The sequence below is a fragment of the Oncorhynchus clarkii genome, chromosome 24 (assembly GCF_045791955.1).
Source record: "Oncorhynchus clarkii lewisi isolate Uvic-CL-2024 chromosome 24, UVic_Ocla_1.0, whole genome shotgun sequence".
NCBI classification, from domain to species: Eukaryota; Metazoa; Chordata; class Actinopteri; order Salmoniformes; family Salmonidae; genus Oncorhynchus; species Oncorhynchus clarkii.
In genome coordinates, this window is record NC_092170.1 from 1,768,316 (window position 1) to 1,784,884 (window position 16,569).

The 16,569-nt window shown below is 41.5% G+C and overlaps 1 protein-coding gene across 1 annotated transcript in view; it reads left to right on the forward strand.

Moving 5' to 3' along the window:
- LOC139382716 (NADPH--cytochrome P450 reductase) overlaps positions 1-13,408 on the forward strand; it is a 49,381-nt gene extending 35,973 nt beyond the window's left edge. The window contains exons 3-16 of the mRNA XM_071126820.1: positions 543-591; positions 2,314-2,442; positions 3,282-3,431; positions 5,603-5,727; positions 6,047-6,136; positions 6,250-6,348; positions 6,602-6,718; positions 6,892-7,010; positions 7,354-7,535; positions 7,968-8,117; positions 10,398-10,665; positions 10,860-11,005; positions 11,492-11,577; positions 11,735-13,408. Of these exons, the coding sequence (XP_070982921.1) occupies positions 543-591; positions 2,314-2,442; positions 3,282-3,431; positions 5,603-5,727; positions 6,047-6,136; positions 6,250-6,348; positions 6,602-6,718; positions 6,892-7,010; positions 7,354-7,535; positions 7,968-8,117; positions 10,398-10,665; positions 10,860-11,005; positions 11,492-11,577; positions 11,735-11,879 (1,855 nt within the window). The 3' untranslated portion in view covers positions 11,880-13,408. The remainder of the gene's footprint in view (positions 1-542; positions 592-2,313; positions 2,443-3,281; positions 3,432-5,602; positions 5,728-6,046; positions 6,137-6,249; positions 6,349-6,601; positions 6,719-6,891; positions 7,011-7,353; positions 7,536-7,967; positions 8,118-10,397; positions 10,666-10,859; positions 11,006-11,491; positions 11,578-11,734) is intronic.
- Positions 13,409-16,569: the final 3,161 nt, after the last annotated feature.

The following is a 16,569-nucleotide window of genomic DNA, read 5'->3' on the forward strand; positions in this document are numbered from 1 at the left end:
CATTGGACAGGTGCAGTTAGATTAACAATAATTTAAGCTTTCTGACAATATCAGATATGTCTATGTCCTGGGAAATTTTCTTGTTTACTTTACAACCTCATGCTAATCGCATTAGCGCACATTAGCTCAACCGTTCAGTGGGTGGGACACCTATCTGTAGAGATCCTTAAGAGGTTTTAAACAAGATACCCTGCCGTTCTTTTAGTCAACTCCTCTGTTGTGTTGTTCACTGTCATACCAAGCAATGTTGGCTAAAACACAAACAGATCTGGCAATGAGGCTATAGGAAAGTTTGAGGGTCCTCCAATGACATGCTTGTAACATTCCCATTATTTTGCATAGTGTGGTGATAAACCATTAGTGTGAAAAGTGACCATTTGGTCCCTGTACTAGGCATGTGTGCTTTTCTTGTTTGTGAAAAGCATCATTGGTTTGCTGTGTTTTATGTCCCAGCAGATAGTGGTGAAAGAATAATTGTTCCAGTGCAAGATTTTCTTTATAGACTTTGGAAGTGCATAACATTTGTCTCCTTTTTCTTTCAGTGCACCTTCTACTCAAGAGACTAGTTTTATTGAAAAGATGAAGAAAACAGTGAGTGTTTTTCTATTTTTCAGTATTTTGGGTGTGGGAAGGATAATGGTCTAGCTACTAGACTGACTTTACATAATGGTTATTAGGTAGAGGACGGATTGCAGTGGATCCTCCGGACTCCTCAGTCCAGACTTGGGTTCAAATACTATTTAAAATATTTTCTGGGCTTGATTGAGCTTGTCTGGTACAATAGAACCAATAGAATAGTCAAAAAGGTGAAAACCCTGCCCATCTGGCAATCCAGGAAGAAAATAGTATTTGAACATTTCGTCTGCGCCGTACTAGCTGACCTTGAGAAATGTATATAGTTGATTTGGCTGTAAAGTACCCAGATATCAGAAGGTGAAATGAATACAATTATGGTATTTTACGACATCATGTAGTTTAGTCTCTACATGACATAGACTGACCAGGTGATCCTTTATTGATGTCACTTGTTAAATCTACTTCAATAAGTAGATGAAGAGGAGGAGTCAGGTTAAAAAATGATTTTTCAACCTTGAGACCATAGAGCCCAACAGTGGAGGTTTCATAATACCCACAAAAGCAATAGTTTTTTCACCATTCATGTTTCCCATAGGGGATTTTAGAAACACTTCAAATAAAGGCTATGCTTTGTGTGGGCTTACCCTGGCGTTTCGTTTTGATAACCATGTAGGTCTCTATCGCACAAGGTGACTTTTAGCAATATGTTCAGCTCTATTTACTCTCATTTATAAAATGCTAAATAGCGTCAATGTAGACATCATGCAAAACTACAAATCACTGCAAGCTCCTGCATGTAATCTCTAGCTGACACCTTTGCTAACGGTATTGTGAAATGTAGCCAATTGATTCATTCATTCATTTAGCAAACATTAGTTAATCCAGAGATGCTTACCTTTGCCTCGATTTGGCAGTCTCGTCCAGATCATTATTGCATTTGTAGTTCTTTATGATAGCCACATTAGCAGCTAATTAGCGATTCATTTTTTGGGGGGGTAAATATAGTCACATTGTCCTAGAGATTTACATGGTTATCAAAATGTCACGCCAGAGTAATCCTACACAAAACACAGCCCTTATTTTAAGTGTTTCTAAAATCCCCTGTGGGAAAAGATTATGCTGGAAAAACTATTGGAACCATTTCCCTGTTTGACCGCTAGGTTTTATGGGTATTATGACTCATACTGTGGTACTATATTGGGACATGGATTGTGTATGTGTGCCATTCAGAGGGTGAATGGGCAAGACAAAAGATTTAAGTGCCTTTGAACGGAGTGTTGTAGTAGGTGCCAGGTGCACCGGTTTGTGTCAAGAACTGCAATGCTGCTGGGGTTTTCACTCTCAACTGTTTCCTGTATGTATTAAGAATGATCCACCACCCAAAGGACATCCAGCCAACTTGACGCAACTGTGGGAAGCGTTAGTCAATATGGGCCAGGGAAAAGTTTTCGACACCTTGTTCTGAGGGCAAAAGGAGGTGCAACTCAATATTAGGAAGGTGTTCCTAATGTTTGGTATACTCAGTGTATTTAATTATTCTATCACAGACCATAATGTTCTAACCTGTATAATATAATATTTTACCTCGTTATTGGACAACAAAGAGTTAAATGGCAACATGGTGGGTTGGTATTTGGTTACAACTAGGGCCTGGAGTTTTTTCCTGGCCGCTAGGTCATGTGGTCAGAAAAAACTCCTGGCCCTCATTCCAAGTGTTGCTGCTATTTCCCTCTCCAGGGTAGGAACATCGTGGTATTCTACGGCTCTCAGACAGGCACGGGCGAGGAGTTTGCCAACCGGCTGTCCAAAGACGCCCAGCGCTACGGCATGAAGGGTATGGCCGCCGACCCCGAGGAATACGACATGGTAACTAATTAACGACATTCCTATATCAGTGTTTATATGGTTACATATGAAATTCGGTATCCTGGTTCCGTTTTTCTGGATCATTTGAGAATTTTACTAAATAGGTTTTGCTTTCACAAGACCTGGAAATAATCATTTCGGGTGCGATTTGAATTCTACGTGACATTAGCAAGCTAGCTTGTTTACAATGGGCAAAAAGTACCATGCAATTCGTGCTGCCACATCACAATACCTGGTACTCTGGTCCTGGGTCTTGGATCTGCTACTTTACACAGGTCCAGAATTCGCTTCAGTCTGGGTTTGTTAGTGTTTCACACAGGCTTTATAGCATGGATCAGAGTACCAAAAGCTCCAAGATCCTAATCATACAGGGAATATGTAGCCTAGTGGTTAGAGCGTTGGGCTACTAGCCAAAAGGTTCCTGGATCGAAACCCCGAGTTGACAAAGTAACAATCTGTCGTTCTGCCCCTGAACAAGGCAGTTAACCCACTGTTCCCCGGTAGGAAGTCATTGTAAATAAGAACTTGTTCTAAACTGACTTGCCTAGTTAAATAAAGGTTAAATAAAAATGTGAAAACAACCTTAGTATAATAATGATTCTAATAACCCATTTATGACAACCCTGTCTAATAAGGCTTCTATACTGCCACCCCGGCAGCTCCAACAAGGATTCATACCTGTATAGCTCAAAGGTGGCTTAACTGTACCCCTGCTAACAATATTAGTCTCTTGAGCCAAGGTCCTGTTCCATAAAGTTGAAAAGCTAATTAGTGCCCTGAATGGCATACAGCACATGTAATGGCAAATATCTAATGTCCAGGCATCTTCTAATCCACAGTCTGAGCTGTCCCGTCTGGCTGAGATTGGCAACTCCCTGGCCATCTTCTGCATGGCCACTTACGGTGAGGGAGACCCCACAGACAACGCACAGGACTTCTATGACTGGCTGCAGGAGACCGACGGGCAATTGGATGGAGTCAACTATACTGTGACTATCTTTTTCTCTCTCTCGCTCTCTCCTCCCCCTGTTTTCATAATCAGGGCCAGGAGTTTGCCCAAGAAAAACTCCTGTTGGCCCCATTCACATAGAGTTGAAGTCGGAAATTTACATACAGCTTAGCCAAATACATTTAAACTCAGTTCTTGACATTTAATCCCAGTAAATATTCCCTGTTTTAGGTCCGTTAGGATCACCATCATTTTAAGAATGTGAAATGTCAGAATAATAGTAGAGTGATTTATTTCAGCTTTTATTTTTTTCATCACATTCCCAGTGGGTCAGACGTTTACATACACTCAATTAGTATTTGGTAGCATTGCCTTTAAATTGCTTAACTTGGGTCAAATGTTTCAGGTAGCCTTCCACAAGCTTCCCACAATAAGTTGGGTAAATTTTGGCCCATTCCTTCTTACAGAGCTGGTGTAACTGAATCAGGTTTGTAGGCCTCCTTGCTCACACACACTTTTTCAGTTCTGCCCACACATTTTCTATAGGATTGAGGTCAGGGCCTCGTGATGGCCACTCCAATACCTTGACTTTTTTGTCCTTAAGCCATTTTGCCACAACTTTGGAAGTATGCTTGGGGTCATTACCCATTTGCGACCAAGCTTTATCTTCCTGACTGATGTTTTGAGATGTTGCTTAAATATATACAAATTTTTCCGTCCTCATGATGCCATCTATTTTGTGAAGGGGACCAGTCCCTCCTGCAGCAAAGAACTTCCACTACAAGATGCTGCCACCCCCGTGCTTCACGGTTGGGATGGTGTTCTTCGGCAAGCCTCTCTCTTTTTCCTCCAAACATAACTATGGTCATTATGCCCGAACAGTTCTATTTTTGTTTAATCAGAGGACATTTCTCCAAAAAGTACTATCTTTGTCCCCATGTGCAGTTGCAAACCATAGTCTGGCTTTTTATGGCAGTTTTGGAGCAGTGGCTTCTTCCTTGCTGAGTGGCCTTTCAGCTTATGTCGATATTAGACTCGTTCTACTGTGGATATAGATACTTTTGTACCTGTTTCCTCCAGCATCTTCACAAGGTCCTTTGCTGTTGTTCCGGGATTGATTTGTACTTTTCGCACCAAAGTACGTTCATCTCTAGGAGACAGAACGCGTCTCCTTCCTGAAGCGGTATGACGGCTACATGGCCCCATGGTGTTTATACTTGCGTACTATTGTTTGTACAGGTGAACATGGTACCTTCAGGCATTTGGAAATTGCTCCCAAGGATAAACCAGACTTGTGGAGGTCTACAATTTGTTTTCTGAGGTCTTGGCTGATTTATTTTCATTTTCTCATGATGTCAAGCAGAGGGGCACTGAGTTTGAAGGTAGGCCTTGAAATACATCCACAGGTACACTTCCAATTGACTCAAATTATGTCAGAAGCTTCTAAAGCCATGACATAATTTTCTGAAGTTGTCCAAGCTGTTTAAAGGCACAGTCAACTTAGTGTATGTAAACTTCTGACCCACTGGAATTGTGATGCAGTGAATTATAAGTGAAATAATCTGTCTGTAAACAATTGTTGGAAAATTACTTGTTACTTGTCGTCATGCACAAAGTAGATGTCCTAACCAACTTGCTAAAACTATAGTTTGTTAATAAGAAATGTGTGGAGTAGTTGAAAAACTAGTTTTAAATATGTAAACTTCTGACATTAGCCAAGCGTTCACTTTCAAATGTGTATTTCACATGGATGAACTTTAGTGTGAGACCGAGATGAGTTATGCTAACATCCAAAAAATAGGCTTGATGTGTATGGTTGAGTTCTTGCTTCGGCCATAGCTGACATGCGTGCCATCCTGGCTGGTTGGTCATTGTCGGAGTTGGTCCAACGTTCCTGCCCTCAATGGGATGAAGAATTTCACTTCTGACTGGAGGCAATCTGTCCGGGCACTCTGAATGATCACTTGGGCTCCTTCCACTCCCTTCCAGTGTCTTTCTGTCCTAGACTTGAAAGACAGCATTAATTACAGTTAATGAAAGATGATAGACGTTCACAGTGTACAGTGTAGGAGCTTGCGTTCAAGGTATGTGCATGTCTCTGTGTGTTTTATATAGTATACAATCTTATATTGAATATGTTGAACGTTAGTTTTTTTACATTTATTTTGTTTTTTATAAACTAGAAGTGACTGTTGACATCTCTCCCTGCAGGTGTTTGCATTGGGCAACAAGACATATGAACACTACAATGCCATGGGGGCGTACGTAGACAAGAGGCTGGAGGAACTGGGAGCCAAGAGGGTCTTCGACCTGGGCATGGGAGACGACGACGGCAAGTGAGTGAGGCTGCTTTGCAGGGGTGCGTCCCAATATCTATTTTCTCCTGAAGAGTGCACTTGTTTACTACTTCCCACAAATCTAAAGGCGTTGGACTGGTGGAGGCATGCACTAATGGGAGTTTACACCATATTTCTTATACCAGTCATGTCCTTTAAAATCAGTGAATGGAAGTGAATGATTGCACACTTTGGGAGGAAGGACATAACCTTGGATCTCTCCCGTATCAAATTGTGACCGATGTTGAGATCAAAATGATGGCCAAATTATGGAAATGGGGTTGATAAGAGGGTGTTTCTGCTTCTTTTCATTTGTCAGCCTGGAGGAGGACTTTGTGACATGGAGGGAGCAGTTCTGGCCAGCCATGTGTGAGCACTTTGGAGTGGAGGCTTCAGGAGAGGACTCCAGGTATTTATTCCAATTTATTGTAATTATCACATTCTCATTTTCCCTCAATTCACACACAGAGTATGGAAGGAGTGATTTGCAGATTAACTGTAGGCCTTCTCGCTCTCCATTAGCGTTCGTCAGTATGAGCTCAAGGAGCATAATGACATCAACATGAACAAGGTGTACACAGGAGAGTTGGGCCGTCTGAAGAGCTTTGAGACCCAGAAACCGTGAGTTATTCTACCCCATCCTCTTCACTTATTATTACAATATTTGCTACAGAGTTTTGTGTTCTATAGATTTCTCTCTAAACAAGTATTACTGCCCGCTAGTGGAGCTAAAGGGGATTTCCTAGTTGGAACGCTGAAGTGCGACACTGCTTTATCCGTCGATGTTCACCTCTATGATTTACCTCATGTTGTCTCTGCATAATGATGTGTACAGTTCACTGGTATGAAATTCTATTGATCTTTTCCCCCCCAGTCCTTTTGATGCAAAAAACCCCTTCCTGGCTCCAGTCACTGTTAACCGCAAGCTCAACAAAGCAGGTGACAGGCATCTCATGCACCTTGAAGTGGACATTACAGGCTCCAAGATTAGGTAAATGAGAGAGCCAAGAGAGCCGTAACTTTGTTTGTATAGTTATCAACCTATATCTACCTCACAGACAGTATTTCCTTAAAAGGAATAGGCTACACTTCTAGGATGAAATGGTGCCTTTTTATATCGTGGAAAGATGACTTGAAAACCCTTTGTCAATTCTGTCTTTGTAGATATGAGTCGGGAGACCACGTTGCCGTCTACCCTACCAATGACACAGTGATCGTGAACAGGCTGGGACAGATCCTTGGCGTGGACCTTGATTCCGTTATCTCTCTCAACAACCTTGATGGTGCGGCACTGACCTGAAGCAACACCTTGACTTGGGAGTCCTCCGAAAATCTCTCAATGTCTTTTGAAGATCCTTAAACACACATTCTGTTTGGACATCTCTTGAAATGTTACTCTCCCTGTATTAATTTTTTTTGAAGGAGAAGGTTTTGTGAAATCACCAACTGCTCTTTATTACTCTAAATCTTAGGGTCGGTGTCCTTCACCCAGGTGAAGCTTAGTCCTGGACTAAAAAGAAGCTTTATTGAAAATACTTTTTAGTCCAAGATTGGGCTTAATCTGTGGAAACTGTCCCTTAATGTATAACCAATGTTAATGTGATGCTATCTGATCCCGTTTATCAGAGGAGTCCAATAAGAAGCACCCATTCCCTTGCCCCACCACCTACCGTACGGCTCTGACCCACTACCTGGACATCATCCATCCGCCTCGCACCAACGTCCTGTATGAGCTGGCCCAGTACGCCACTGACCCCAAGGACCAGGAGAACATGCGCAAGATGGCCTCGTCTGCTCCCGAGGGCAAGGTGTGTGGCTGTGACACTGTTAACTTATCACCTCTCTACTCCTATTCTAAAAGTAGTCAAGATTTCCTCAACATACTCAAGATGGGTTATTGGTAGTGGGAAAGTACGCTTAAACCTCAGGGTTGGGGTCAATTCGATGTCAATTCAGGAAGAAATCTTGACAAGCATTGAGAAAAAATTGAATTTAAATGTACTTTCTGGCTGAACTGAAATGGAATTGACCACAACCCTGATAAGCCTATAACACATGTGAAAAGTTGTCCTTAAGCACAGATCTAACTCCAGCCTTAACCAATGTAGGAGGATGGTAAAATATATCTGACCCTCTGGTAAATATATCTGACCCAGATGCCTGACTACAGATCAGTGGTTAGGGGCAACTTCTACCTACTCCATGTTGTCCCAGCTAAGTGTTGTTGTGGTCTCTACTAGGCTCTGTACCAGAGTTTTGTGCTGGAAGACAACAGGAACATCCTGGCCATCCTGGAGGATCTGCCTTCCTTGCGGCCTCCCATCGACCACCTGTGTGAGCTCATGCCCCGTTTGCAGGCTCGCTACTACTCCATTGCCTCCTCCTCCAAGGTGAGGATATATACAAGGGTGTATCCATGCATTGTACCAAAACTATGGTTTCTAGTGAATATACCCCAGTACATCACCCCTAATGACCCCACAACCTAACCCCTTCTCAATACATGTATTTTTCTTGTTACATTTACAGTAGTTATTTAGCAGACGCTGTCATCCACTATAAATTGTATTGAGATAATGTGAGACGACCACGTATAGGCCCAGTGCAGTCAAAAACATGATTTCCCTGTGTTTAGAAAAATATACACTACCGGTCAAAATGTTCATTCAAGGGTTTTTCTTTATTTTTTACTATTTTCTACATTGCAGAATAATAGTGAAGACATCACAACTATGAAACAATACACAGGGAGTCATGTAGGAACTAAAAAAGGTTTAAACAATTCAAAATATATTTATATTTGAGATTCTTCAAATGGCCACCCTTTGCCTTGTTGACAGCTTTGCACACTCTTGGCATTCTCTCAACCAGCTTCACCTGGAATACTTTCCCAACAGTCTTGAAGGAGTTGACACATGCTGAGCACTTGTTGGCTGCTTTTCCTTCACTCTACATCCAACTCATCCCAAACCATCTCACTTTGGTTGAGGTCAGGGGATTGTGGCGGCCAGGTCATCTGATGCAGCACTCCATCACTCTCCTCCTTGGTAAAATAGCCCTTGCACAGCCTGAAGGTGTGTTGGGTCATTGTCCTGTTGAAAAACAAATGATAGTCCCACTAAGCCCAAACCAGATGGGATGGTGTATCGCTGCAAAATTCTGTGATAGCCATGCTGGTTAAATGTGCCTTGAATTCTAAATAAATCAGACAGTGTCACCAGCAAAACACCCCCACACCATAATTGTAAATTTTTTTATTTTACCTTTATTTAACTAGGCAAGTCTGTTAAGAACAAATTCTTATTTTCAATGACAGCCTAGGAACAGTGGGTTTTCTGCCTTGTTCAGGGTCAGAGAACGACAGATTTTTACCTTGATTTTTACAGTTTTACCTTGGGATTCGATCTTGCAACCTTTTGGTACTAGTCCAACACCACCTCCTTCATGCTTCATGGTGGGAAATACGTATGCAGAGATCATCCGTTCACCAAACCTGCGCCTCAGAAAGACACGGCAGATGGAACCAAAAAACCTCCAATTTGGACTCCAGACCAAAGGACAAATTTCCACCGGTCTAATGGCCATTGCTCGTGTTTCTTGGCCCATGCAAGTCTCTTCTTCTTATTGGTGTCTTTTAGTAGTGGTTTCTTTGCAGCAATTCAACCATGAAGGCCTGATTCACACAGCCTCCTCTGAACAGTTGATGTTCCGATGTGTCTGTTACTTGAATCTATTTGGGCTGCAATTTCTGAGGCTGGTAACTCTAATGAACTTATCTTCTGCAGCAGAGGTAACTCTGGGTTTTCCATTCCTGTGGCGGTCCTCATGAGAGCCAGTTTCATCATAGCACTTTTACCAAATAGGACTATCTTCTGTATACCACCGCTACCTTGTCACAACACAACTGATTGGCTTCAACACATTAAGAAGGAAAGAAATTCCATAAATGCACTTTTAACAAGGCACACGTGTTAATTGAAATGCATTCCAGGTCACTACCTCATGAAGCTGGTTGAGAGAATGCCAAGAGTATGCAAAGCTGTAATCAATTCAAAGGATGGCTATTTGAAGAATCTGAAATACAAAATATACTTTTTTAGTTACTACATGATTCCATATGTGTTAATTCATAGTTGATGTCTTCACTATTATTCTACAATGTTGAAAATAGTAAAAATAAAGAACCCTTGAATGAGTAGGTGTTCTAAAACTGTTGACCAGTAGTGTATTTCCACACTGAGGTTGGAGTAATACTTTGAAATTGAGATAATGATAATGCCCTTTCAGTGTAAAATCTGTTTGAAAAGACAGCCAAAAATGTCTGCCTGTTTGGATGGGAGTTTGTGCTTTCCATGGTGACGTCACCATCCGGTAAATTAGTTAATAGGCCAATAAGAAAGCGTTCCAAACCTCTCTGCCAATAACGGAACATTTTCAGTTTCCCCTTCCCAATCACACCACTCCCAGACAGTCCTAGCAAAATTATTGCTTGAGAAATTCCTCTTTGCTAAGAAGCTTTTGTTTTCAATTAAAATGAAACATAAATCACAGTCAGGTACTTAATTGATACCCAGAGATTACAGCTGCAATGGACCTTTAAGCGTCCATTGTCGGTCAACCTGCAATAGTGTGATCTAAAAAGAGTGGTTAATGATGCCTTCTCTTTGTAGGTCCACCCCAATAGCATCCACATCTGTGCTGTGCTGGTGGAATACACAACTAAAACCGGGCGCCTCACAAAGGGAGTGGCCACCACCTGGCTGAAGAACAAACTGGTTGCGGACAACGGCCACAAGTCCACGGTCCCCATGTACATCCGCAAGTCCCAGTTCCGCCTGCCCTTCAAGGCCAGCAACCCAGTCATCATGGTCGGTCCTGGGACCGGCATCGCTCCCTTCATGGGCTTCATCCAGGAGCGTGGGTGGCTCAAAGAGCAAGGTACATGGTAGACACCATGATAGAAGCTTGCCATAGACGCATGGAAATGTTTGTGTTGGTTTCCTGATTGTTTTGATATGCTGCATAGTACTATTTTATGAGTTGTCATGTTCTGTGTCACACTGACTAAAATAAAGCACCTTAACTGTCTTGTATGGATACAAGTAAGCCAATTGGTCTGCTTTTTCCTGTAGGCAAGGAGGTGGGGGAGACGGTCTTGTACTGTGGCTGCAGGCACAAGGAGGAGGACTATCTGTACCAGGAGGAGTTGGAGGAGGCTGAGAAGACGGGTGTCATCACGAAGCTCAACGTGGCTTTCTCTCGGGACCAGGAGCAAAAGGTATACTAGTTTTATTAGTTATAGTTATTCAGCACGAGGACCTTAAAAAAACTATTATTAAAAAGGGTGAACAATGCTTTTCTGTTAGCTAGAATATGACATTTATTAAATAGATAGCCATATACGACCATGTTATCTGATCCTACACACACTGCAGTTGGGACACCAAGACAAGATTGTAATCCGTATCATATTTCCAAAGCGTTCTTGAGTGTTGCCAATCATGGTTGTTGGTACCATAGACCGGTATCTAAATCTGTCAGATTCTGTACCACTGGGGGTGTACTATTAGTGGGGATGGTCAACACATACTCCACACAGAGTCCTAGGCTAGACCTGAGGATACCTGAGGGATTGATTTTATGCTGCCTCATCTCATGAAGGAAGAGGAACTCGTTTCCTTGCAAGGTCGTTTTTTGTTTGTGTGAAGACTGGAAGCTCAAGAGGATGTTGTAATAGATCTGTTTCCTCTCGCTGTCCCGCCAGGTGTACGTGCAGCATCTCCTGAGGACCAACAAGGTGGACTTGTGGAGGCAGATCCACACAGACAATGCACACATATACATCTGCGGGTAAGGAGGGATCCTCGCCAGTAACATTTGCACCTTGGCAATAAAATGGATTGAAATTGAATTGACATATTTCTTGAAAGCACTCCCCAAATTCACAAAAATCCTCAAACTAGGGTTAAAAGACAAATGTCTTATAGAGAAATGCTCCTGTTTTTAGGGATGCGCGGAACATGGCCAGGGATGTGCAGACAGCTTTCTATGAGATAGCAGAGGAGCTGGGCGGCATGACACGCACTCAGGCCACCGACTACATCAAGAAACTGATGACCAAGGGACGGTACTCGCAGGACGTCTGGAGCTAAAACACCTAGGATCCAACCACATCCTATGTTTGTTTGTTTTTAGACTTGCATTGTTATTTGTGTCAGTTTGTATCAGCAACGGTTATAATGGGTCACCAACCCTGGTACTGGAGAGCTACCGGTTGTGCCGGCTTTTGTTCCCGCCAAGCACTAAAACATCGGATTCTATTAATTGCCTTATCATGACCTTGATTAGTTGAGATGGGTGTGTTTGTGTCAGGCTAGAATAAAAGCCTACACATTGGGACCAGGATTTGTGACCACTGGGGAAGGATATCACTGGTTGTTTTTATTCCATGGAGCAACACAAGCACTCAACAATGCACCACAATAACAGTCGGTCATCCTCATTCAGATGATTTATTGATATTCTATGTCAGTCGGCCATCAGTTTGGTAGTGTCAAATGTAGTATCACATTTGTTGATGTTTATCTTTTGCAGGAGAAAGAACGTTTGATAATGATATACTGTAGCTGTACATAATTGTACAAAGTGAGGAGGTGGGTTTAAATACAAAACTCATACAGTGCAAGTCTCTTCTTTCGGAAGTTGACCTAATCTGGGTACTCAAGTGTATTCCGAATACATGATAAATATTTTAGATTTGAGAAATAAAAAGTGAGAACTTTTTGTCTACGAAATCAGTAACTGAAAAGCTTAGTGTTTGTTTATAGTACCTTTTGCATTTGGATAAGCGATATAGCCTTTTATGCAATGATGTTACTGTACATTTCTAATCAATCACAGTAACCCTTAGCAAGGCATGATAAAGTATAATTTTGCAATTCAGTAGTCAAGCCCTCTATTGAGGAGAAATGATTAGCTTTTATTTTCCACAAGACTGCCTTTTAAATATATCAAAGACAAATTATTTTTAGGTTCCCTGTAGTATTTGTATACATGATGCAATTAAGCATCAAAGGGGAATGGGTAAATAATGTGCATATTTCGACTTAAATTCTCTGCATTATCCAGTTTACAATGAAACACAAACTGAACACGTACACCACTTAGTAGCAAGCATTCAAATGTACATGTTTCTTTATCATGCAAACCTCGCACTGTACCCTGAGAATGTAGAGTTCTACAGCTTGTTGGCTTTGAGTGTCAACTTTATTTTATTTTCTATGTACTATTGCACACTAATCAGTGTAAGTACTGGATGATATCACACTTATCTATGAAATTTGGCATATCCTTTCTTCACTTCACTGAAAACTAAGGGCAAGGTTGTCAACTTGTGGAAATAGTAAACCCGTTTTGGCCCGTAAGCCAAGCAAAGCATATCAATTTGTAAATTCAGTGTGTGCCTTATTGAAAGTGGTGCCTGACTTAAATGTAGAAGGTTTTTTGGATGCATTACTGTAAAGGCAATTTTTCAAAAATATTGGAGAAAAACCATATTATGAAGACATTCATGTTACTTTTTTGTCCACATTCCATTTTTTAATACAGTAAGTGTCAACTAAATGAATGGATCTAAGCATATCCTTTTAAAATTAATAAAAAACATATAAAATATTGTTAACAGATTGAGAGTTTGTTATTCATGTCTGAGGTATGCATCCTCTTCCATCTGATAACATTTTAGAAAATGAGATTATTGTTATGTTCAATTGTTAGATGGATGCAAGATGATGTAGTTTATTTTTTATTTAACCTTTATTAGGGTTGCACATTTTGGGGAATATTCAGGAAACTTTCTGTGGGATTTAACAGGAATATATGGGAATATATGCAAATTAATATTAACCCCATTTAAATGTCATTGTTTTTTGCATTGGATATATTTACCATATCATATGGAGACAAAAACACAAATATTTAACCTTATAAGTAGACATAATTGCAAATGATTAAATCCTTCTATTATATATATTTTTTTTTTTTACAAATTGACCTTTAATTAAATGAGTTGACTCTTCACATGGGATGATTTCACTGAACAACAAAAGAAAGGGAATATTGAATGATCCTCAATGATCCATCGCATCTCCCAAAAACGTTTTCAACATAAATCTGTTAAAATTATAGTCTAGAAACTAAAGCTTTGGTTGTCTTCCTCTCAGGCTTCCATGTCTTTTTCCTGGACCTCCTCAATGTCCACCTCTTGAACATCAGACTCTTAGGCCTCATCTTCACTGTCACTTTCCAACCTTGTTGAGGATGGCTCGTTGTCAGGCTCGGATGGCCACCAATTTTTCAACCCTTGTATTGGTCAGCCTGTTGCGTGCTTTGGTGTGTGTGTTCGCAAACAAGGACCAGTTGCGCTCTGAGGTGGCTGATGTTGGAGGATGATGGAGGCAACAGGGGAAAGAACCTCAGATCCACAAAGTCCCTTCCACCAGGTGGCTGATGAGATATGATGGCATGACTGCCATATTGCATCTCCATCCCAAAACCCTTGCTTGGAAGTGTACTTCGCCAGACTGCCAAGAACCTTGCCCTCGTCCAGGCCAAGGTGGCTAGACACAGTAGTGATGACACCATAGGCCTTGTTGATCTCTGCACGAGACAGGATGCTCTTGCCAGCATACTTGGGGTCCAACATGTGCGCTGCGGCATGTATGGGCTTCAGGCAGAAGTCTTCACACTTGATGTATTTCAGAACTGCAGTGTCCTCTGCTTGGCGCAGCAGGGCAGTACGTATTTCTTCTCTTACATCTGCAAGCAGAGTCTGAACATCAGACAGGATGGCATTGTCTCCCTCAATCCATGCAATGGCTACTACTATAGGTTTCAGGCTGCTAACCACTCTCCCAAAATACATCATCCAGGAGGATCCTCTTGATGGGGCTGTCCATATCGGCATACTGTGATATAGCCATTTCTTGGTCTCCTTCCCCTCCAGGAGACTGTCAAACATGATGACAACACCACCCTAACGGGTGTTGGATGTGCTGCTCTTATTCTTCTCACTTTGCTTGGTGAGATAGCAGCACAGCAATCTACAACTTGACCCTTTACATACATAACCATTTCAATGGCTCTCTTGTAGAGTGTATCCATTGTTTTCAGTGACATGATGTCCTTGAGGAGCAGATTCAATGCATGAGCAGCACAGCCAATGGGTGTGATGTGAGGATAGAACTCCTCCACTTTAGACCAAACAGCCTTCATGTTCGCAGCATTGTCTGTCACCAGTGCAAATACCTTCTGTGGTCCAAGGTCATTGATGACTGCCTTCAGCTCATCTGCAATGTAGAGACCAGTATGTCTGTTGTCCCTTGTGTCTGTGCTCTTGTAGAATACTGGTTGAGGGGTGGTGCTGTAGTTAATTATTCCTTGCCCACGCACTTTCGACCACCCATCAGAGGTGATTGCGATACAGTTCTCTATGATTTGCTTAAACTCTGCATCCAGCAAATGAGTAGATAAAGCATGGCTGGGTGGAGGGGTGTATGCTCGGCGAAGAACATTCAGAAATCTCTTCCAATACACATTGCCTGTGAGCAACAGAGGTGAACCAGTTGCATATACAGCTCGAGCAAGACATTCATCGTAATTTCTCTGACTACGTTCCTCAATTGAGTCAAGAAAACTTCTGATTCCAGGAGGACCATGAGCTGTTGCTATCGATAAGATGTCTGATTCATAACTTTCACCTTGAATAGAAGTAGAGGGACTTTTGTTAGAGGTTGTGAGGGCTGAGGGAACTTTATGCGCTTGGCCAGATGATTCTGCATCTTTGTTGCATTCTCCACATATGGTTTGGCACCATATTTGCAAATGTACACAGCATTTCCTTCTACATTAGCTACAGTGAAATGTCTCCACATGTCAGATAGTGCCCGTGGCATTTTCCTGTAAAGATTAGGAAGACAATTAGTTTTAAAATATATATATATATATATATATATATATATATATATATATATATATATATAATTCCATGTACAGATAAGCAGTTAGATTAAACAACTCCTTTGTAAGATGTGTTTTAAAATGAAACATGTATGGAAACATTTGAATTAACACTCCTAAGTTAGCAGGCTCAAGCAAGCTAAAACCCACATGGTGGCAAAAACTAACTAGCAGAAATAGTTAAGTTGGAAATTATTTAAACGTCACTTTGCTGTAGGCTACTATTTACTAGTTAACAAAAAATAATGTATGTCATAAAATCTATTCACCCCATCAAGTATTTTAATCAAAACTTACCAGAAAGCATGTAGTCCTTGGCTCAAATAGTGTAGTAGTGTGGGCTCAATAGCATCTCATTAGTGTGCAAGTTCTTGAGAATCAGCTGTACATGTGATGGAAGAGTGCACTGCACATATGATTGAAGAATGCACTGGGCATGCAGAGGGTTGCAATTCCATTGAATTGGGGATAGTTTAACCAAAATATGCCACAAGACCTAGAATTGCCTTGTGTATCCCACAGAAAAGGTTCCCTGCTATAAGATAACTTTTTGATGAATTTAAGCAAAATTCCCAGGCTTGGAAGTTAAAGTAAAAATTCTAGAAATGTACCAGAAAGTTTTCCGACCCTTTGCAACCCTAACCTTTAATTAACTAGGCAATTCAGTTAAGAACAATTACTTATTTACAATGCCGGCTGGACCAATTGTGCGCTGCCCAATGAGACTCCCAATCACGGCCGGGTGTGATACAGCCTGGAATCGAGCCAGGGTCTGTAGTGACGCCTCTAGCACTGAGATGCAGTGCCTTACACCGCTGCGCCACT